Below are 24,478 nucleotides of genomic sequence, written 5' to 3' on the forward strand. Positions count from 1 at the left end.
AAAAAATACATACATATATTGCAAGTCTTGCACGTGAAAGGTCGAATCGAACAATAAATGCATATTTGTGTATGGGAACCGCTCATATTATTTATAGCCTTTAACACACAAATGAATGTGTGATTTTTTTATTTATGTACATGTGTACTTAATATTGCAAGGACCCTCTGTTATAACTCATGGAACGGCTAGCAATTACAAATAAAAAATATTAAATGTACGAAGACCGTGTTTTCTCCGATCAAGAGTGGAAATCAATCAATAATTAATGTGGTAGAGGTATTTTTAAGATTGGTGATTATACAAGGAATATATCTGATGTTTCAGACTTTGTGCATGCACTACCGGTTGGCGACGCAGCTGATGCTAAAGAATTGGCCCGCGTTGCAGCTAATGGAGAACGCAGGTCCTGGCTCAATGCTGACTGTGGCTGACCACCTTCGTAGTAGTATGATGAATCTAAAAAATATATAAAAAATTAATATAATCTGCACATATTTCGTTATTTAAATGTGACGATTTACTTACTTACTAAACCGCCGCTCGCACCGTAACCATAGGAACCATAAGCACCTCCATATTGTGAGTAAGCTGAACTATAGGCATATTCTGTTCCTGGAACAACTGAGCTACAACCTGTAAATACAAATATTATTAAAAGCCACACGGAGGTTATGAAACTGGATCAACCAAAACTATACACATAAGAAATAAAATATTCCAAGATGTGGAAGAAAACCAAAAATCAAAATATTAAAAAGTTCGAAATAATTGGATTGGAACATACGAATGTTTGGGGATAAGCAAATGCATGATGAATGAAAAACATATTATAAATTTAGTTACGCATACAGTTAATTAAAGCAATTTACAGTCATTCGTCGAAGGGTCGCTTGAGAAAGAGAATTTTCAGAGTTTAAGTCTCTGCAGTCCAAAAAATGTGTTTTCATATAACTATTTTTACCCCGTAGAGAGTTTAGAACGATTTTTAGATATATTTATCTATCCAAACAAGATATTACTAGTATTTAACTGAAGTGTTACCATCACCAGTATTGTGCGAAAGACAAATGTGCTGGAAAGAGAGCTATTTTTTGTGGCTCTTCCCGTGCAGATGTGAGGCGTATCCAAAAAGTTCGTTTGGTTTGCAACTTGCCTGTAGAGTAATGATTAAAACTTGGCAGTACTGTAGGTGTAGCATAAATGCCTACATTACTACATACATTTGTATGAACATCTGAACGATCGTCAACAGCGCTAACATTTAGCGAGGAGGTGCCACCGCTCGGCTGAAGGAGTATTAGAGATGAGGTATGTGTATTGGTATTGGCAATGGGGCTGCCGTTGCTTGTTATTAGTTGATGCTCTGTTATATGGTGCAGGTTTGATAAGGGTATATGGTTATTCTGCTCCACATTTTGTTTTTCAGATTCCATGTTCTTATCAGATCTGATGGCATTCTCCTCCCTGTCCCTGCTGTCGCTCCGTACCACTGGCTCCTTTATTAGTAATGTACTGTTTATATTACTTTCGGTGGGGTTTTGATCATTTCGCACAGTTCTTGAACATATGCTGGTCGGACCAGAGCTTTCCGAAACTGCAATGACACCTTGTCCCGCTTGTGAGTTTGCGACATTATCCAAGCTTGCTATTGACGGAAAGCTTCCGTTTTCAAAGGCTATTGCTGCTATATATGTAACAATTTTAAATCAGTTTGGAAATACATGCGTTCGTGAGTGCTATAACCTTAAGGGATTACTAGCATATACAGTGTATACACGAACAATTTCTTTGACAGAGTAACAGAGTAAAGCTGCAAAGCTTACTTCGCGCGCAAAAGACCTTAACCTTAATTATTATATTATAAGCATTCAAACTTGATCTATCCTTACCTGCGTAGAAAGGTGCGATTGACTGTTCCTGTACTGTATTTGAACTAAGCTTCATGTCATGCATATTTATTGGGACTAGTGGAGTAAGCGAACTGCTGCCTACATCGGTCAAGTTCATAAAGAATAGGTAAGAACGTACATGTAAACGTAAATAAAATATTACATAAAAATATCTCGAAACAAACTAAAAACTTATTGACATTTTAAACAACTACTTATCGACTATTTTTTGAAGTAGGTTAACTTACCGATTGATGGACCGAGTGTCTGTGTGTACAGGGCTCCTTGTGTCTGCGACATTGTGGCTATACTATCATATAGCATAGACGTATCATTGCCAGATGGTGCCGCTCCTGACCCTGTTATCGTGGTGGCTGAAAATCCGTTTGATGGTTCGTAGTATGAGGGAGCATTGTTACCGCTGCTGGTTGTTAAATTTCCCAGCTCGGAAAGCAGTTTGTGTTCATCCTTAATGCACCATTTCCCTGACCATATCTTAAAAGAAAATGTATTATTTAGCAGTAGCGACAAATACATATAAGTATGTCATCATTTTATATACAAAATGAGAAGGGACGTGAGAGACGCTTCTTACGCGTCACAACTTTAATACCCGGTACGAAGGCACTATGTCTGTACCTTATTGTTTTTTTTTCGAATTTTACATTTGACAGTTTAAATTTTTTCTGGATCTGTCATCTACATCCACATCTAAAAAACTGCTCACGTCAACACGCTCTTTTATCTTGCCCCCCTCCCCTAGAGCCGCGCACAGCACGAAGCACAGTGTGGAATGAGAGAATGTGTAAAAAACAAACAAGAAAAGCTGTTGGTAGGGGTGGGTTTAGCCACTGCTAATTAAATTCTTCATTCTGGCTATAAAAATAATCCTATCTGATCCAATCCAATATTTTATCTTAAAAATTGTGGTTGGGGGAGATTTTCGCGCTTTGTGAGGCAGAAGGGGGCGGGGCTATTTTTTAAATATACTGGTTTCAGTGTGAGCATACAGCAGTCTGGTGGCTCTAGCTCTTATAGGCTCTGAGAACTAGCCTTTAATTTATCATACCCATACTCGTACATTAGAACACATAATTATTCTTGTAAGGGAGTACAGAGTAATAACAGAATTATACGAACTAATTTTTATACCCGGTACTCGAAGAGTAAATAGGGTATATTGTATTTGTGCACAAAGTGAATGTATGTAACGGAATCGTTTCCGACCCCATAAAGTATATATATTCTTGATCAGCATCAATAGCCGAGTCGATTGAGCCTTGTCTGTCTGTCCGTCCGCCTGTCCGCCTGTACGTCTGTCCATGCGTCTTGTTGAGCGCCTGGATCTCAGAGACTATAAAAGCTAGAGCCACCAAATTTTGCATCCAGACTTCTGTGTGCTCACACTGTTACAAGTGTTTTTTAAAAATGAGCCCCGCCCCCGCAAAAGGCCGAAAACCTCCCAAAGCTACAATTTTTAAGATAAAAGAAATCTAAAAACGGAATTCTGTGGGAAATGACCATATCTATCAGATCCCCATTCGATCAATATTAAGGCCACAATGAAGAAATTAATTTGCAGTATCTAAACCCACCCTGTCCCGCAGCTTTTGTTGTTCTTTTTACATTCTCTCATTCACACTCTGCTTCTGCTTCACTCGGCCTCTGCCGTCCCTCTGCCTCTGCCTTTGCCGACTTTCAACACACCCCATCCCGCAGCTTATATTTGTTTTTTTTGTGTGCGTCCGCTGCCTCTGCCTCTGCCGCGAGTCTGCAGTGTGTGGGTCTAGGGAAGGGCGGCGAGCTAAAGGAGCGTGTTGGTGTGAGAAGTGTTGTAGATGTAGATGACAGATGAAGCAAATATGTAAAATAAGACAAAACACCGCTAAGGTGCAGATGTAGTACTGAGTGCCGGGTATAAAAGTTGTGACGCGTAAGAAGCGTCTCACACGTCCATTCATGTTAACATTCATGCAAACACATGTATACATGTACAGTTATGTTCGATGAAATAGTAGTGCCGCGCCACACAATTTTCACAACTATTTTTGAGACCCTTCCAACCTTCTTCCCTTCACAACTATTTTTGAGACCCTTCCAGTCTTTCATCCAGTCCAGTCTTCCAGTCTACTTATTTTGGAAAGCCTGAAATGTACACATTAGAACCCAGAAAGAATCCTGGAACATTTGCATTCCATCTTCTTGTTTTACATGACTTTCGAAAAATACCTATGAAAACTGCTGTTCAATAAAATAGCAGTTTTCGAAATAAAAAACAAAACTGAAATTAATGCATATGTTTCATGTTTTATATGTTTCTTCAGGTTTAATATGTAGTTTTTAATCAAATTTGTTTTCTCTATGGCCCTTCTCCCACCTGGCATGTGTCAATAAGATACTGCCCAAGCTTAATTAGGATCTGAGACTATAATTCCTAAGCCCCTTGGCAAAACTGTGCTCTGGAATTGTAATCGTAATAACACATTTCACACTTTACAATAATATTTCGTTGGGATTTTGGTCTAGAGACTGAGAAAGACATGGAAAAGTGTCGAGCTTTTCGGATAAAATTCCATTCCTAGAGAGCTTTCTTGCGTGTTTCAGATCATTATTTTGTTGAAAGATCCTTTTGAGAGCCATTTTTTAATAGTAATATTAATTTATTGTTTTCAAAAGTATGCTGGCACACACCACTTTATGAAATACGTCAGTGCCTGGCTAGGAAGTACGAGTTTATATGGGCTGCAGCTTATAAGGGTCAACCCAACATGCCCAATGTTGTTTTTTCCCAAGAATTTGGGCAGTTATCAGATATCTGTGAACGCCAAACATATTCTTTCGAGTCTTCCTCGCCATATAAAACAACTTTACACTCATCTGTCCAAAGTTTTTTTCGGACTGTGAGACGGCCCAGTCCACATGCCTCATGTCCACATTTTTTAAAACATGAGTCGTGTAGCCATGTGCTTTTATTCTCAATTGCGTAGCTTCCGGGGAACTCTTGCAACTAAGTAATGTGTAATCAGTCGTGTATTAACTTTCAAAACACTTTCAGAGCGATATAAAATTGTTTTCATAACTTTTGAGGATATTGAAGACCTTGGTCTTGCCTTCAACCATCTTCGACCATCTACTAAAAAACAATGTTTTCGCATAAAAAATCATTTTTCAGGGTTCTTCTTTTACTTTAAACGGTTAAATATAACAGTAAGAGCACATTCAAATTAGTTTTGAATTCCATTATACCTCCTGATTTTAGTTTTTAGTCTAAATCTAAAGTCTCCCATATTGGACCGTTCAATGATTACTTCTACGCTCCAAAAACAAAAGTACCGTTACATTCAAACATTTCTTTCATCAACATGTTCAATATATAAATTAAGCTTACGAATGGTAACTTTTTGGAATTAATTTTATTTGTTTTTTAATTTTTTTTTAATACTTGCACCCAGCACTAATATTTTATTGAACAGCTGTTTCATGGGTATTTTTCTAAAGTCATGTTAAACAGGAAGATGGAATGCAAATGTTCCAGGATTCTTTCTGGGTTCTAATGTGTTCATTTCAGGCTTTCCAAAATAAGTATACTGGAAGACTGGACTGGACGAAAGACTGGAAGGGTCTCAAAAATAGTTGTGAAAATTGTGTGACGCGGCTCTACTATTTCATTGAACAAAACTGTATATGTACATACATACATATACATACATACACAGGGTTGGAAGACCACAATATTATTATTACTAATTGTTACGTTTTGAGAACGGGCTGTAATTATTATAGGTTTACAAAAAAAAAAATAATACAATAATGATTATTTTTTAAGTTATACCTATTGGCCTATTTAATCGTTCTCAACATAATGATTTATTTAGGATATACTTTACATCTCAACCAATAACTATTATTTTTTAGCAACCAATCAAACTCAAGAAATAAAGATTATTCTTTGAGTTTGTAATTTCGACCATACAAATTTGCTAATTTCTTGAAGCAGTTCGCAGCTGCAGCTAAGCTGAGCACAAACATTAGCCAGAGCGCTCACAAAAATATGTGGGTTTGGTTCCAACAGTAAATACAAATTATTCGTGTACTGTGATAATCGACCACAATTTAAATATTTTCTGTTTTTTTTTATAAAGCAAATCAAATTTGGAACAACCACTTTTAAGAAAGTAGAAACTCTTCTCGATGAATTGGTTTTCGAAAATACAGGTAATTTTGGTTGATATACATACATACTTATGTACATACATACGGGCATGTTCATGCATACATGCGTATGCTTATCAAAACGTAAAAAGTATATGCTGTGAATATAAAGAAATTAGCAAAATAAGAATACGATGCATGGGCTACCAATTTAGCAAAAACTATAATAAGAAAACACATTTTTCGAAAGAAGTAGGTAGATAAAGATAACCTTTAAATTGTATAAACATTTAAGAAAAAACTTACATTTGGGTAAATCGGATCTCCACTGTAGCCCAAGCGTTGGCGCTTAGCTTCATCGTCCGAATGAATGTTTGTGTCGCGGTTCTCATCTAAAAGTTGGTACAAAAAAGGTCAGTTAATTTAATTAGTGTAACTGCTTATATCAATATATTGATAGGGTTTTTTCATAGACGGTGAGTGTCACGTGCCGTTTAAGTGCATTTATGAGTAAAAGCCATGTCGCCGTGGCTTGAGTGTTTATTCCAACACCCTTCTCAGATATTCAATTCATGAACACTCCATTATTAAAATGATAATAAATTATAGAAAACGTTAGAATTGAGTTAGAGCGAGGACTTTTTAGACGTTGATCCGAGGTATGGAACAGTGAAAACATTATAGTTCATATTTAATCTGTCTGCAAAAAAATATTGGCTATTGGCAATCACAAAAATATGAAGACTTTCAACGTACTTCAAATTGTTTGTTTTATTTTCAATGCAGTTTTAAATATTTTTTAGTTTATCAAATTGTGCAACAAAAAAAACGACGGCAAGTAATGGTACTGGTGGTACCTGCAACTTTTTTAAATATTTTAGATAGTTTGCACCTGTCCAACTAGACTGTTTTATACTTTTACTCAAAATTTAGTTCAAATATTGAATTTTTACTTGTTTTGAAACAAATTTGGAAAGTTTAAGTGACATATGTACAAATTTTTTAATTCGTAATTTTTTTTTGATGGCCATCCTAAGTTACACCCACATTCCATCCCCTCATGAATCCATCCTACCAGCAGCAGGTCACTCGCCAGTTCTGAATCTGATTTATCTTACAAAATTGTCCACAATAAGGCCTACATTAGTATTGTAGAAGGAGCAAGGGTGATTTTAATTCAAAAGGAATTGACAGCCAATTTTGGAGAAGCGGGACGGACAGTATTTGAAACGATAGCATTGAGTTGATAAAAGATTTCGGCTATTGCCATTTTATTACCCATATAGTGACAAAAAAGGTGACCTGATGACGAGGGACTCATCTGACAAACTCTATCTGAACAAGCAATCCAATCTTAAAAGTTTTGGAAAACGGCAAGCCAAACTGAGGACGGATTGAGGGTCGCAGTCACAATCAAAACCGGATCTTTTTTTCTTATTTTTGGTAACTGCGATTGTTATCGTTTATTTGCTGCTTCATCTAGGGTGCAATTGCCATAACCATTAAAGCCTATTTATTGAAAATGACAAGTGCTTGCTGGAACTATGTTTATTCGAACAGCACGGTATTCTTTTTATTTAATGTATTTTTTTTCTGTCCTATCCTATTTCAAATCCGAAAAATATTCTGCCACACAATAAAGATATAATCTTTTCATTTACTTATCTAGCTCAAACTGTGGTTTGAAGATTGCCGTGATATGACCACAAAACAGTTTCCGCTAATGTTACGCTAAGTCTAATCTATTCTCTTCTTCTTTAATCTACCTTTGCAAAGGTAGGATGTATGAAGGTATAGGCTTAGGAAAAGTGGTTTGTGTGTTTGGTGTGTGTTTGGTAATCAAATATATAAAGCCTGAAGGATACTTTTTTTCATTTGTATGTTCATTATGTATGTATGTGTAAGCTTATATATGAATGTGCATGTATTGAAGTATTAATATTACTAGCCACAATCAATAAAATATATTATTATACAAACGAATTTTTACTACATTTTAATTTTCTGTTTGCATATTAGTACATATCTATGGACATACATATGCACATATCAATTAATCTGTGTGCAAGTGTGATAAGTATCAAAGCAGTATGCTCAATGCGGAAAAGCGGAACGGCAGCGACTATGTGTATAATTTAACATTCGTCTCAAGGGATTCGACCGAAAATCGAATTTTAATTATCTGGTAAATGAATGATAGACTAAAAATAGGAGCAACGAGTAGGGTCGTTTGTTAGACGCTTTAAACGCATCAAAACGTTTATACCCGGTACTTAGTCAGTATACCTGTTCCTTAGTGTTTCTTTTCGAATTTGAAATTTTAAATTTTTTCTACATGTGACATCTACATATGTACAGTGTACATCTACATCTTTTCTCATATCTCGCCACTCTCGCCCATCTTAAAAATTGTTCTTTGAGTCGGCGTTAGGGGGCGGGGGGAAATTTTTAAATACACTTGTATTAGAGTGATATCACAGCAGTCTGGATGCACACTTTGGTTGGTCTAGCTCTTGCAGTCTCTGAGAAACAGGCGTTAAACAAGACAGACAGAAATGACCATATTGACTCGGCTATTGATACTGATCAAGAATATATATATGTACATACATACATATGTATGTACTTTACATGGTCGGAAACGCTTTTTCAGTCACTTTTTTTTTTACTACAAATACAAAATACCCTATTTACTCTTCGAGTCCCAGGAATAAAAATACGTAAAAACAAGGGGAAAGTACCCAGTAACATGTATGTACATATGTATATGTAAGTAAATATGTATGTATAAAAATTATATTATGCATATATGTACATATGTATGTATTTTCCTATATCAAAACTTTTCATTGGAAAATTCATATTATTTTGTAACAGAAAAAAGACTTACCATGGGCATCGATTCTTTTGCGCTTAAACCCAGAATCTGTTGTATTATTATTATTATTATTATTGGTGCTGTTGTTGTTGTTGTTGTTCTGTGAATGATGTCCATGCTGTATACCGAGAATTCCATTAATGCTATATCCAGTCGTTCGGTGCTCAGGCCCTGCACTAACATTTCCATTGCTGGTGCCATTACTATTATTATTCAAGTGACCTATTGGATCTTGGACGGAGTCGGCTGCTGACGTCGATATTGGGGCGTGAGCAATTACTGATGATGCCACTGCTGATGTGTTAGTGTTTGCGGAATTAGTGCTGCTGCTGCTGGTCCCAACGCCAGCTGCCAGCGGATCGCTATTTGCACCTGTACTGCTATCAAGGCTCTCTGTGGCATGTTGTCCGCCACTGAGATTATGCTGCATATGGTGCTGCTGATGATGATGGACATGCTTTGCTTTTTCGGCTGCCTTGTTTCTTACAATTCTGAAAAAAGTTATACAAATTCAAATCAAAATTTATTTTATTCAATATATTTTTCCATAACAGACAAAGCAAAGCTGCTAGACGGGGTGATGGTAGCCACTGAAAATTAATTTCTTTCTTCTTACTCTAAAAATTATCCAATATAATCCCAATACAGTGTCTACCACAACAATATGGTCATTCTCTACAGAACTGTATTTTTAGTTTTTTCTTATCTTCAAAATTGTTGAGATATTTCGCTTTTTGTGGTGGCGGAAAGGGGCAGGACGAAATTGTTAAATACACTTGTATCAATTCAAATTATAAATTTTCGATCAAGTTTTGTGATTGTGTTTCTAATCATCTAACTTTTGACTGTTTTTTTTTAGTTTTTTGTGAATTTATGTTTGTGATAAAGTTAACAATGCCTGCAAGTGGCCCAAAATAGCAACATTCATGCGAAATAGAGTACGGAATAGATAAGAATAGATTCGGACGAATCGAACAAAATTTTGAAAGTGTGCGTAAGGGTATTAATTTTAATATTAAGAAAGTATTAATTGGTGCTTTGCAGAAAGAATGTCCCCACTTGTTCGTGTTCAAAGATAAACCCAGTTAAATTGTACATGTGCATCAGGAAAAGAGCAACTATTTAGATTTGAGACACTACCGCAACCATTGGACTCAACGACTCGGACCCCGATTTAGACGTCTTTGGAATATATGTATGAATTTTCTACGGGGGCAGCTGACTCCTTCTTCACCGACTTGGTAAACAACTGTGTATTCAAGTATCGACCAATACCCAACCATTCTAGCCAAATAAAATAAAAATCGATTAAATTGCAAAGATACCTAACGCTTCTGTCCGCGATACTTAATTTTTTGGATGCGTAGTTAAATTAATGCTAACAGCAGCATGTTGTGGTCCCGTAATCCAGATAGCAGACTTCCTACATACATATGTATGTATGTATATGTATATTAAATGTGTAATGTGTAAGCTCGTATAGCACATACAAATTTAAGTACATTTGACAGGTTGATTTCGCAGTGGCCATAAGTAATCTGGAGGGTTGCAATAAGAGAAGCCCATTCAGTTCAAATTATAGGACGCTGAATTCAGTTTCAGATTTTCGATTCTTTCCTGTGAGCGCCAGCCCGGAGGCAGATGGGATGAGCTATTGGGTGTTTGGGCAGTGCACACAATTGAGACATATGTTTGGGATGTGAGTAAAGTACAACTCGTTGCTTTTGCTCTTGTGTATACTCGTACATACCTATGTACATACACATTTGTAGATATATTTGACTTGACTTAGAGGGCTGAAAACTAAAATTGGTTGAGTGCTATGAAAGTCACATTATTAAGTGTCTGTCTCCGGGGAATCCGATTCGAATAGGGGAGTGCTGCCACAGCCGTACGCACAACTTTGATTCGATTGAATCACCACCCTAATCATCGCTCAAGTGCTATCTCATCACACATTGTCGCATTATGAAATGTTTTTGCTGATTATCCCTTGAATTAACCCAGCCCACTCACCGCGACTTGTGCCCTATCATCGGTCACATGTCAGTTGGATGGATAGAGAGCAATGCATAAGAGTAATACGCGTCGAATTGATTCTGAATGGGTACACGTGTCGGGTGCGGTTGCAAATTCCAATTCTAATTTAGAATTTTTTAGGCTTTTTCAATAGGTGAATGTCTGGTTCGTGCTGCTCACAAGTGCAGTGCGTGCTAGCTGCACAAGTGACAAAAAGATGCGTTAGTGTTACTTTCCCACTTTATAGCGGTTGCTTAACAAACGCCTTAGTAGATGGCTCTTGGTAAAATCATCGTCGCCGCTAAAATGAATTATGGTCAAAAGGGAAGTGCGTAAATAACAGCAATGTGGCACAGCGACAACAACGCAAAGGCCACGTGGCATGGCCAAGTCACTTTGCTGATGCTGTCGGCAATAAAGCCGCACCGGATGGCAAAAAGGAAAGTGCCTTTTGTGGTGGTCGTGTGTCAAGCATTGTGCCGCAATTATGAACGCTAAAAACTACTTAGATATTTTTATTAGCTAGATGGTTGGGAACAAATGAAGCTGGAGTAACATCCAGTTTCGAGGAAGCGGATGCGGAAGTTAGCTGCATGACAGCAAACAAACATGGCAACACCAACTTAACGCATTGCGGACGTGCGCATGTCCGTTATGTTTTGCCTGAATTTTCCGTGCCCAAAGCCCTGACTCATGGCTTGCAATGCATTCGTTCTTACCGGTTTATTGAAGAAACACTGGGAACATTATCCTGGGAGCATATACCCTCAGCTAGAAGTCGATCTCGTATCTCCCAAGCGAACATAGTGGGGTTCTCCCGCTTATAGTTGGCTATAGCATCCACAACAGGAGGTGTCGCCACCTTTGGCTTCGATCCGCCTATAACACCTGCCTTAAAGCTACCAGTCTCGTAATATCTGGAAATTATAAAAAAAAGATGTTGTTTGTCTTGTAAGAGTATAAATTAAATAGAAGGATCGGAAACTTATTGCATACAGAAAGAAAAGCTTTTACAGGGCGCAATTTAATTGTTATCGCTTCGAAATTTAAATTTTCAATTGAAAAAGTAATTTGAAATGTACGAATAAAAATATTCCTTTGAAAATGAACAGGCCATACAGATAAAAAATCATAAAATGTAAAAGCATATGTCAATTCAAATGTAGTAGTTTAGTTTGGTTTACACTACGATCGTTAGATCGTCTAGAAGCCTATAGATCATAAACCAGCATACAAAATGCAGATGACCTAGTATTAATAGTCTTTGAGCTCATTTCTCTCTTAAAAACAATGTAAGGAAATTATTATGTTCATATGTATGTACATATGTACATTCATACATATGTACATATATCAGCTGGATTTTCGAATCTGCTTTCGGATGTGCCTCGTATCTGTTGCAACTACAGCCTTTCCAAATCGTCTGTACGTAGCTGAACAATAAAACACAAGCAGCAAGGAATTAAGATTTTCACGTTTAAGATGTGCGAGCCACATCGAATTTCTATGTACGAAGGTAAGCAGTACAGTACAGTACAGTATTGCTATTTGTTACAAAGCTCTAAACATTATACTGTAATAAAGTGAATTGAAAAATGGAAGCATTTTTAAGATTACTCTACATTTTACCGTATTTAATTAAAACCAATTTAAATATCAACCATCGTTTAGGTCTAGCCTTGATTCAACGCACCAGTCTCCAGGCAACATTTAATTTGTGGCGTCCCATAACCGCAAAAGATTTATTATCCTAGTCTTGGTGTATGTAAATATGTATATTTACATATGTACTCGTATCGGAGGTAAGATTAGTTTGTATTGAATTTTCTTCTTTTTTTAAAATTAATGTACGCTTTAAATAAATAAATAGTTTAAATAAAAAATTCGATTAACACACTAGAATTTATGCTATTAACTTATATTAAATCCAGCATAAAGCTTGTACATATAATTGTGGTTTTAATAAAGCTTTTATCCAAATATTTGACGAAATTGTAGTCAATCTTGAAAAAAAAAAACAAATATGCTTGATCAAACAAGCTTTCATCTCAGCTAAGCCACAATGCATTGTACTTATTGTGCACTTATTTTCGTGTCCTTTCAGCTAGTGTGCGCGTAATTGAAACTAACATTGGCGGGTATTTTGTAAAGGTTATTTAGGTCTTTATTTTCATGGATAATTACCTTGATAGTATCTTTGATACACAGCCATGGCTCACACGTAATTGACGGGATATGTCACATGGGCGAACACCATTGTGCGCTAGCTCTACGATGCGCTGTCGAACCACATCGGGCAATGGGCGTCCGTTAACAAAAACTCCTCCCAGTTGATTAACTCCTCCATGACCTGTGAAAAATTGACGAAAAGGAATTTTATTTTAATGTATTGGAGACTTTTCTGATGTAATTTTATGACTGAACTTAACTGACAAACCCAGAACTGAAACGAAGATGTATGTACACACATACATACATATGTATGTAACGCACAGAAGGACGTCACAACTTTTGTACCCGGTGTTCAGTCACACATCTTTGTATGTATGTAGTATATACATGTAATTACATATGTTCAGTACATGTTCATGTATGTACATATGTTCAGAATAAGTTCATATACATATGTATATGTGTATATATATATATGACATATACATATGTTAAAAGACCATGGCACAGCAATTTTTTTAATTGCGAAAAAAAGTATAAAAAGATACCGACAGATTTAAGTTAAGAGGCCTAATGACAAACATGCCACCAAAACAGAGAAGATCGCTTGTTTCCACCCCATCTACAGTCTGACACTTCTTTGCGGTATTCTCTGCGCAAGTTTATTATACAATAGATTTGTTTTGCTACAGTCTGCACAGACTTATTCCCCTTATTTTCCTTGCAAACATTAAAAGATGCAGAGAGAAGATGCAGAAGTCCATTTCCGATTAAAATCAGTTTTTATATAATTAGTTAGCCACACCTACATACATATGTATGTACATACATTTACAATCCATTACAATCTGCTTTAATATTTATCCTAAACGTTATATTTGTTCCGTTTATAAGTTGTTAAGAGGAAGGCTTTTTTAATAAGGCAAGAAAAAGGGAATGAATGGCAATGATCAAAGGATCATTGAAATGCAATTTACCATGATAATTTGTTTCTATATTTGGTTAGATACAACTAAATATTTTGAGTCTATATTCTTAAATAACACCATTCAAATCAGTGGATAATATAAAAATATAAAAATAAAAACTAAAACAGTTTTTCAAAATCAAACAGCTGATATTATCCAACTGCCTGCAATTTCCGACCTATACCTGAATGATAGCGAAAGTTCCCAATCTGACAACACGACTCACTTTAAGGACTCGATTCATAACGGAGCGGAGCTGCTGTTGAAACTACATGTGCCCAGCAGGATGCCGTCAGAATATAATATTGGAACAAAAGACCATTGTTCGCTTCACATAATGCTTAATGGCAAATAAACAATTGTCATATAATGAAGTATCTATTGATCTATAGTCACAAAAATTCAGAAAATGCCTTTGTTGCATTCCACGCGTAGGTACCTAACAAATATACAAATATATGTATGTATGTACATTCGAGTAAACACACAGAGATCATTATTTGATTTCGCTTTACTTAAGCAAATGTATTCTTCTCAAATTTGATATAATTATGTCCACTTTACCAGTATAAGCGGGTTATACATACATAGAAATTTGTATTAAAATATAATTTACAAGGAACTGGAACGTTTTCTTTTAATGTACAGGGTGTTATTACATGTATAATATTCCATCATATTCTGATTGTAGCGGTAGGCTGTCGAGAGATCCATCCTTCAATTTCGCGTTAATATCGGCGTATTCACTCGTTGTTTCCCAAAGTTGTGGTGTAGAGTTCCGAATATAAATGAAAACAACGAGGAGCACAGGTTTAGAATTTGGGTGCCATTTTTGATTAAATATATTTTTTAGCTTTTTAAACTCTACAGCCAGCACTTTCTAACGATATCTGAATTCATATAAAAACTGCAATCGTGACCGTAACCGCCACTGTAACCGTAAACCGAAACCGTAATTGATGCCGTATTCCGATTGCGTCAACGAAACTCTGATTGACGTTTCGTAAAAGGAAGAACCACTGAATTTCGCCTGCTGGAGCTGAAGTTTGTTTTTCGCGTGCCTACTTCTTTGAAAAAGTAGACCGGATCGAGCACTCGCGTTGCTGCTGCTTCTTCAACACTGTTTTCAGCTTCTTTTTTTTAACCGTTATCACCGTTTTTTTATTACACAATTTGTTTTCTGTTTCGTTTTGTGAGCTGTAAAATATTGTTAACCATTTTTTCCGCGGTGTTTGCTGTCAGCCGCAGAGATCCTGCGCACGGTTTCCTTATTCTTATCTACCTCGAAGCATTTTGTACGTATCTCTATATCTACACCGTGAGGAAGGGCGCGGGCGTGTGAGATTGTCTTTGATTATCTTTGGTCCTTGTTACGCTTACGCCACCGCACCGCCCACCCTTAACGCCTAGCGCTCAACACAGCACTGCAGCCAGCCAACCAATGAAGATGAACGAAAAACCGAGGCCAAGGATATCCTTGGATATCCTTGTTGGTCCTTGTTACGCTTTCGACGACCGACGACGACACTGGGTGGCTGTGGCTGCATTCGTTGTGGCCAATCCAATGCTTATGCCATTGAAAAGGGCAGGCAGGGCAGTGAAATAATGTCAAAGTGAAGGCGTTTATATCTAGGGAAAGTGATATTTGTTTGGGCTAACAAGTGATTTCTAAGAGATCAGTATTTAGATTTAGTGTTTCTACCTCCACCCAGCGTCTTCGTGGCAAGTGAAAAACTTTTTTCTGTAAGCGCCATTCAATCGTTTTTACCAAGATGTTCCCTCTGTGCTGTATTTGTATACGCCCATGACTTGGTTTAGCTAAAGCGAAAGACTTGAACTGGTGGGAGGTGTTTTATTCCACCAATCGTCACCAAGATCAACAGGCGCGTTTTTGCGGTTGCACCAATCACAGCAAACCGTTATGCCTACTACCTACCACTTAAGTACTGCCTTGCAGTCTCTCTCACACACTATTGCCGTTGCTTCGCACGAACACTTCGGCGTTTCGGTACTTCCCCATTTCGTATTTAATGACGATTGGCATTTGAGTGTATGCATGTTCAAAGACAACATAATTATGTTAGCAAAAATATTAACAAAAAAGCTAATTTTTCTCGCTGCATCAGAGTATATATGTACATCAAAATGTGTTCCAATAAAAAATCACGACTGAAGTAAACACAGGAGCTTGCGCAGTGGTTAAAAGTGGGATATGATAAGAGTAGATGCTCTTCACATCCATCCCATCCCCCGATTATGGCCTAAAAGTCACAGCCACATATGTACATATTATTAGAGGCTTGGATTTTTAACAGTAATTCCCATGAGACAAAAAATACAATTTGATTATGATTGTGCAGCGTACATTTGAATTAACATTTTCGGTTTATAAAAACCCGCAAAGGAGTATAAATCTTGTGCATGAGGGATTTCGCGGAAATATTCTGAACGCTTGTTTCTTTTTTTAGAGACATCTTAGCATCGATTCATTATTACATAATTTTTCCTTATTATATGATTAATTCATTTATTAATGGAAAGAAAACTTTTATATGCCACTAACAAGCATTTTCTTATAGATACGTACGTACATATTTGTACATATGTACGTATGTACATATTTACATAGGTAAATATTCAAATCGACTGATTGATTAATTAAAATAATTAAAATCAAACTCAACAAGTTGTTCGTGCTCCTGCGTTGTTTTAATAAGAAACGAGGACACAAGTGACACAACTTTTATACCCGGTACTCAGTAGTACATCTGGACCTAGCGGTTTTTTCAATATTTAAATTTTACACTTTTTCTACATCTGTCATCTACATCTACATCTAAAAAACTTCTCACGCCAACACGCTCTTTTAGCTCGACCCTTCCTCTAGAGCCGCACACTGCACGAAGCAGAGTGTGGAATGAGAGAATGTGCAAAAAATAAAAAAAGCTGTTGGACGGGATGGGGGTAGCCACTGCAAACTAATTTTTTCATTCTGTCTATAATATTGATCCAATCTAATCCCAGCTCGGTGATAGATATCTGATAGATATGGTCTTTCCCTACGGAGTTGCGTTTTTAGATTTAACTTATCTTAAAAACGGTTGATCCAGCAGATTTTTGCTGACAGACAGACAGATATTGACTCGGCTATTAATATATATACAAGAATATGTATACTTTATTGGGTCGGAAACGTTTCCTTCTGTGCGTTACATCAATATGTATGCACATACATACATCCACTTTCGTACACAAATACAATATTTACTTTTCGAGTACCGGGTATAAAAATTTACACATGTACATATACGTTACATAGCTATATACATACATATGTACATTTGTATGTACTTACATATTTATAGATATGTATATGTACATATAAAGCAATGTATATATGTATGTACATACATAAACCGCTTACATGTAACTAACTCACCCAGAAGAGGGGAAAAAATATTTTCGTGTGGATATACATTAGTACATATGTATTTATATATGTACATACATAGATAGATATGTAGATATTATATATCATGTGTACTTATCAACTTCAATAACCGTGTGTGGTCTGTGTAAAATGGATCTTCTTCTCTGTGCTCGAAACTTATCTTTAATTCAAGTCGAATAAATAGTAAATAAATAGTAAATACTAGTAAATAGTAAAATAAATCATAATACTTTTTGAGTTTGTTTAAATTTAGAAGTCGACAGGGCGTATTAGACAAAGATTGAGTCACAACCAAAGAAAATATGTATTAGGATGTCGTTGTTTAAAAATTATGCAAATTAAGTTTGTAATTTTCTTTTTTGATTTCACAACACAGAGAGGCGCAATGGCTTTTATTACTACTTGAAACAGCTAGTAGTATACTGCAGAAGAAAGAGCAAAGCACAATAATAATTAAAGCAATCCCCCAATGGTACTCGCAAAGTCAAAACATAAGTTAGAAGCGATTTGTCAAATTACAATTAACGTGGGTTCAAAGGAGGTGGAGGGTTGTTGAACAAACGGATATGGAAACTTCAGTAACACAGTAAAAGCAGTTTAATATACAATTGGGAATTCAGCGTAGTGAAGCAAATTTGAGGCAGCAGTGCTTTTTCTAAAAAGAAACATCTGGGCTACATGCGCACACCCAGTATGATGGCTAACATACGAGGGTGGATCATTAAGTTAAGTACCTGTGTAAGACAAATTTTGTTTTTGTCAAAATTGCCACATTTTATTTTATTATTTATTTAATTTATTTCTCAAGATCCAAATAGGAATTTTATATGAGCATGATTTCATAAAACAGATTTATAAATGAGAGAAAACGTAGCATAGCAGAAAATGGCACTATCTATCAGATTCAGAATCAGACCAGATCGGATTCACTTTCGGGCACAAATACAATATACAATATATAACAATATTATTTTTCGAGTACCGGGTAAAAATGGAGAATGAATTACGTGAGAGCAATTGTGCGGAGAGCAGATATGGTTATTCATTTTTATTGAGTTCGTAATTGCCAGGATAATGTTTTTACGGAAGACAATTTTTGACAATCTAAGCTATACAATAGTAGGCGACAAATAAATTGTCATGCAATAGTTGGCCATTGTTATAGACGAAGATTAGTTCTAACCTCGAGCTATTATTAATAAATTGAGTAAGAAGTAGTAGTAGAGTAATATACACGTCGTAAAAATAAGTGATCGGATTGTCCTTATTAATCTAACGCAAGAGGAATGTGCAGAAGTAAAAGAATGGAGACGTGCCCAAATTGCACAGGTTCGCTCAACCCTGTACAATTACTCAATTTTTTTTTTATTAAAAATCAGAAGTTTATTTGAAGACGTTGGGGAGGGAAAACGCATGCCGGGTCCGCTAGTATAATATATTTTCAATTTATTCACACTTTTTCATTTAGTGGCAACAAAAGAGAATGTAAGAACGCACAGGAAGCCGGAACCCTATTTGAGATTTTGTGGCTTCGGTGTTAACCTGATTTGAAAAGTACTGAATCGTAATCTCGTATTTGTGTGGTTATAGACTTGGACTTGAGCCGCTGTCCTGCCACCTTATTCCGTCTATTCTGTTACTGTTTGTTATAATGTAATGTATACTATCATATGTACGATTGTGCCTTAATCTGAGTCTGATTCAGAGCATCAGGTTTTTTGATCACCATGTGAATAAACATGCAGAGACTTCTCTCCAGTGGACTTCTCTTCTCCAGTGACCATCAACCAATACAAATAAATAAAAAAACAAAAGAAAAAACACCATCAGAGCCAGGAAAACACCTTGCGGTCGGGATGCATTTTTTCAATTAGGCACGAAGTTATTTGAGACATTTCTTACAAAGCCACAGAAAATTGATCGGCCAGTAGGGTGAGGGAATGAATGGTGTTGAAGCCAAAGTCAGTGCCGGTATCACAGGTAGATACGTGGGAGACAACTGCAGGAATAGATTCTGCACATTGTCACACTAGAGTGGAGTGAAAACATTGTGATTGAATAAGATTATTATGCATAAACTTACCATCACCAGATATACTGCCTTGCGAGCTGTGTGAATCTTCTGAAATTTAAATTGGGTATAAATTGGTTTTTTAATGTCTGAACATCAGTGTATTTTTGTGGTACCTGCCCCGTTTTGGACTTCGTTCATCGCTGTTATCCATTCAACGCCTTGTGACTGTGACATGAAATTGTTTGAAGACGGCGACGGAGCATCCGAAATGCTTCCCAGCATACGATTTGAATATTCATCGAACTTATGCACTGCAACATATTATTAAAACATAATAAAACATAAAAATAATAAGGCCTCTTACGTTGACCAAGAATACGAGCAGATATGTAAATAGTTTAGGAACAGAGGTCTGACAAATATTTAGAAATTGAGGAAGTGACAGACACAGAATGAAGTCGTGGGCCATTCGAATGGGCCATGTGTTTTTTCTTTTTATCCGAGAAATCCGTGACTCAAACGAGGAAACTCTTTCATTTAATTTCTGTTGGTTATGGCATTCGTACACATTGTACCAGCCGAATAATCGAATTCGGCGACAACAGGTCGCATCTGACTAAATCTTAGGACAGGAAATAAAAAACGGCAAATCGCAATCCCCACCCCAAGCTTTCGGCCAGCAGTAGCAGCGATTTTTCGCTATTGTTCTTTAGTCAAGCGATGCTCACTCCCGTCCTCAGTTTTATCCAGCAGTGTAGTTTTATCAAGTTCTCTTTCTGCTGACCAACCTTTGTAAACTTGAAATGTTAATGTAAAGAGAATTAAATATTTATTCTTTTTATGTACTGCATGAGCATTTATCCTTTAAAAACTGTTGTGATGATTAGATATTTTAATACATGTGTACTGTATTGCATATTTGCTGCTATATTACACTTTTGTTAGACTTATCTAATATTTTATATGGACATATGTACATATGTATGTGCATACATATATTAAATGAAAAATGAATTGAATTCCAAATGGATACACTAATTAACTTACATTTTGACTTTTCGTCAATTTGTGCTGAGGTATAAACAATTCCGTTATTATGGTGGGGATGATCATTCTGATGATGATGAGTGCCGATGCTGATGCTCAGGTTGTCACCTGCCGCAGCACTCTGCAGTGTGTGTATAGTCGGTGAAGCAGCCATATGCTGTTGTTGCTGTGAGAGGTGATGGTGTTGAAGATGCTGTTGATTATCGTGCTCATGCTGGCTCGTGTTCGTAGTCAGCGGTTGATCTTGGCCATGGTTACTGTGAACAGGCAAGGGCTGGTGGATGATGTGGTGCTGCAGCTGATGCTGTGAGAGCGCCGCAAGCCCATGGCTAAGATGTGACGATGTCTGCATTTCCATTATGATCATCAGAATCTGAAAACAGCAAGCAAATAATGTAACCGGAAGTGAAAAGTTTATTTTGCTGCCATAAATCGGTATTCGGGAAGCCAAGCAGCGTAAAATACTAGTAAAATACTAATACTACATCAACTAGATGCTACCTGACTACCTCTTCATAATTATAGCTAAGAAGAATGGAACGTTGAACTACTGCAACTGCAAGAAAAAAGGCGATACCGAAACAACCTGGGTCTTATGCTTAAAGCGTTTGACGAAATCACTTGTTCTTATCCTTACTCTGGCTTGGTAAACTAAGCGGTTTATTGCCAATAAGAAATCTGCTTTAAGTTTACCACCCGGACTGATCAACTATATAATACTTCGTAAAAAAAGCATTTGAAACTTAGGCATTCGCATAAAATGTTACCAATTATTAAACATAATTAAATCGTGCAGGAGTAGTCAGTTATGCACAGCTGATAATCCATGTGAATCTAGAAATCGAGTAATAAATTATCTTCATATGTATGTATGTATGGACAATATGGAGAAAAACGATATCCTCAGTGCATAAAAATGTGAAGATGTTAGAGCTTAGACTGCCGGACATTGCTTGCACTAGCCGAACCGAGGTGGAATAGGCAAGTAAGGGCATTGCAAGTTATCGGCATAACATCGATAATCATAAGCAGCAGCTTGAAGCTAACCAGAGCAGTTAGCCAGAAATTCATTGATGATGGCCTGAGCCTGTGTATGCAATTCAACATGCAAAGGGCTGGTTATTCCTTGTTTAAAATATAGGTCAAGTGAATCACGTCAGAATACATCGGTTGGCTTTTGTATACAATGGTTTTGAATTCTAAAATTCCGACGGCTTATCCGACTTGTACAGCTTTTACGTATCCACATATCATTTCATTTTATTTTTCTATAATATTTTATTAACATTTCGGCAGTTGAATATGTGACATGGAATATTACTAGTCAGATGCCACAATGCATTTCCCGCTCATTTTTGTGTGATATGCCGTTGTGACGGCACCGGTACTGGCGCAGGCAGCAGCAACATCCCTCAACAACCTACCACTGGAAGGGAAAACGCGCGCGCGCGTGTTTGCTAGAACTCATTCACCTGTTGTTAATTGACCTTTTTGAGACTATCACTCCCTTAAGGGTCATTTCAATTGAGCGGTAGGGTGGCCAAGAGCATGAGAGAGTACACGTGTATGAGTGCGCGAGAGTATGCGTATTCATGATCGTGAAACTCGAGTTTCGTTTTCTTAGCTAGACCATCTGTTTTCCTTTAAGAGTCTTACTTCCCTAATGTCAAGAACTTTCACGGGTACTACAAGAACATACATATTAGTTAAACTAAATTAAACAAGCGATGGCATTGGATTAACCAATTTTGGGAAAAAGCTTTTCAGCTGTCATAAATATTACGGATACAGGAATTATTTTTAACTTCCATTACTTAATTTTACCCACCAATCAATATCCAATATATATATATATATGTATGTACACATATACATATGTACATGTAGGTATACAAACATACATACAAAAATTCATACATACATATATGTACACATATGAACTTGCATATGTGGAATATTATATATATATGTACATTTATAATTCGGCTGTAACGACAGCGCGGGAAAATTGCATGAGACGGGGTATCTCCTTTTTTGCACCCCCGACTTACAGTTGCGTTTCTGGATTTTTTAATGGACAATTAAATACAACAGAAAGGGTTAACTTTTTGGAACTTAACCTTTTCAGCTGAAAAAGCTTCTTAATATGATGTCATGTATGTATGTATATATTTACATGGGAATCTGAACATATACTTATGTGTACATACAAATGCAAAACTGTGGCCCAGCTTATCTAAAGTCACGGTCGGTCAAAGAGCCAGGCGAGGCCAGGGGCGTATGCGACGAGTTTCTGTTTCTTCGGCATTCTTTTTAAGACCAACTTTTTTCTTTGTCGTAATACATTCAATTCAGAAAATAAAAGTGGGAAAATATAAACGCATTTTCACACACTCCACTCACATCGAATAATGGCGATGACGACTCAAACGACTCAGCTCCCGGAGTCTATGAAAAGGGAAAAAAACAGCTCAAGGTCAGGAGCGTGGGTAAATTGCCCAGAGGTTACCCATACAAAAAAACACGATCTTACATAGGGTACATATTTACAAAACATGCAATGCAGATTACGGTTATGTGTTGGATTTGCGTACCCTTGCACAGCCCTTATGTACTCACCGAAAAGCTCTATACATTTATTTTCATTTCCAAGCTCGCTCCGACTTTTTGCTTCTATGTACATACATAAGTATGTATGTTCACTTTATATTCATTGAATTTTTACAATAAAATCCGCACTTATCATATGTAAGTATTCGAACAGTAAGGCATTTAATAAATATTGATTATTGAGTTTCCATAAGCTAACATCCGAAATACACACACATTCTATCAAGTTGATTTTTATACAACACGGCACTTGGCATGGTCGGCAGAGCAGCACGTACCACTTGTTGGGCCATATGTCCACGAAACAAACCGAGTTCCAGGTGGATGGATCATGGACCGTACGAAACGACCGACTCGAGCGAAACTAAGTTGTTGAATGACAATGGACGGCGGAAGCCGGGCTTAAACCACTCAAACTCAATGGGGATACTTTCTGTGTGTGTTATTGTCGGCTTATGTACATACTTATGTATATTTTGAGTCGCGCTCAAACGTAGTCTAAGACGGCTTTACGGTTGGTCGATTCCATTTCCACTCACCTGGGCTCCCAGCGTATTGCATGCTCGCTCGATCTGCAATATGATCAGCACAGAGAGAGAGAAACGATAGAAAGAGACTCCCGTTTTCTACTATGTATGCAAAGTGTTGATGTATTAATGTAATTTTTTTTTACCAAAGCGCGCGTGGTTATGTACCAGATATACATACATATGTGAACATATTCATATGGAAGTGCATACACGCTTACATACATAGTTAAATATATTTAAAATAATATATTTTCAAGCAATTCAGACCGAAGTACAGGCAGGGGAGAAACGGGCCCTTTCTCTCTGTCTGTTTTTAAATTGCATGTTCTGATACTTATACATATGTGAGTACGTGGCTTATTGGCCGATGCTCAAACAGGTAAGCAACAGTCATATTTGCAAGTTTATACATATGTATATGTATGTATTAATGTATAAACTTTCTCGCCTCTTCACATGTATCAAGCGGAAGTAAAAGCATGTTGTTCACTAGATCAAGCTACCCCCTTTTACCATTTTGAGTGTGGTGTGTCGTGTCTCTGCATCGAATGCCTGCACTCAACAGGTTAAGTTGATGAGAGTGTATATATGTATGTACGTACATACAAATGTATGTATGTAGTTAAAGATACTCGCATTTGTTTGTATGCAAGTGGTGAACATTTGTATATACATAAGTCATCTTTGGTTCCAGTACAGTCGCGTATCCTGTTAATTAACAACTGCATAAGTTTTGCACACTGTT

At 36.8% G+C, this 24,478-nt stretch overlaps 1 protein-coding gene across 10 annotated transcripts; it reads right to left on the reverse strand.

Moving 5' to 3' along the window:
* On the reverse strand, positions 1–23,565 carry LOC117590635 (paired box protein Pax-2). Of its 10 annotated transcripts, none has more exons than XM_034283456.1 (13): positions 23,420–23,565; positions 20,594–20,966; positions 19,720–19,857; positions 19,616–19,654; positions 13,126–13,291; positions 11,661–11,858; positions 8,935–9,413; positions 6,351–6,436; positions 2,141–2,387; positions 1,893–1,991; positions 1,157–1,687; positions 529–636; positions 1–459 (listed from the first exon to the last, which is right to left on the reverse strand). In XM_034283456.1, exons 2-13 carry the CDS (start codon positions 20,958–20,960, stop codon positions 299–301), a joined length of 2,619 nt encoding a protein of 872 aa, XP_034139347.1. In that variant the 5' UTR covers positions 20,961–20,966; positions 23,420–23,565; the 3' UTR covers positions 1–298. The 10 variants fall into 10 exon arrangements, with proteins under 10 accessions (XP_034139347.1, XP_034139346.1, XP_034139348.1 ...); XM_034283455.1 differs by having other exon boundaries at positions 23,213–23,565; XM_034283457.1 differs by lacking the exon at positions 23,420–23,565 and having other exon boundaries at positions 1,157–1,684; positions 20,594–20,960.
* Positions 23,566–24,478: the final 913 nt, after the last annotated feature.

The sequence above is a fragment of the Drosophila guanche genome, unplaced genomic scaffold (assembly GCF_900245975.1).
Source record: "Drosophila guanche unplaced genomic scaffold, DGUA_6, whole genome shotgun sequence".
Lineage (NCBI taxonomy): Eukaryota > Metazoa > Arthropoda > Insecta > Diptera > Drosophilidae > Drosophila > Drosophila guanche.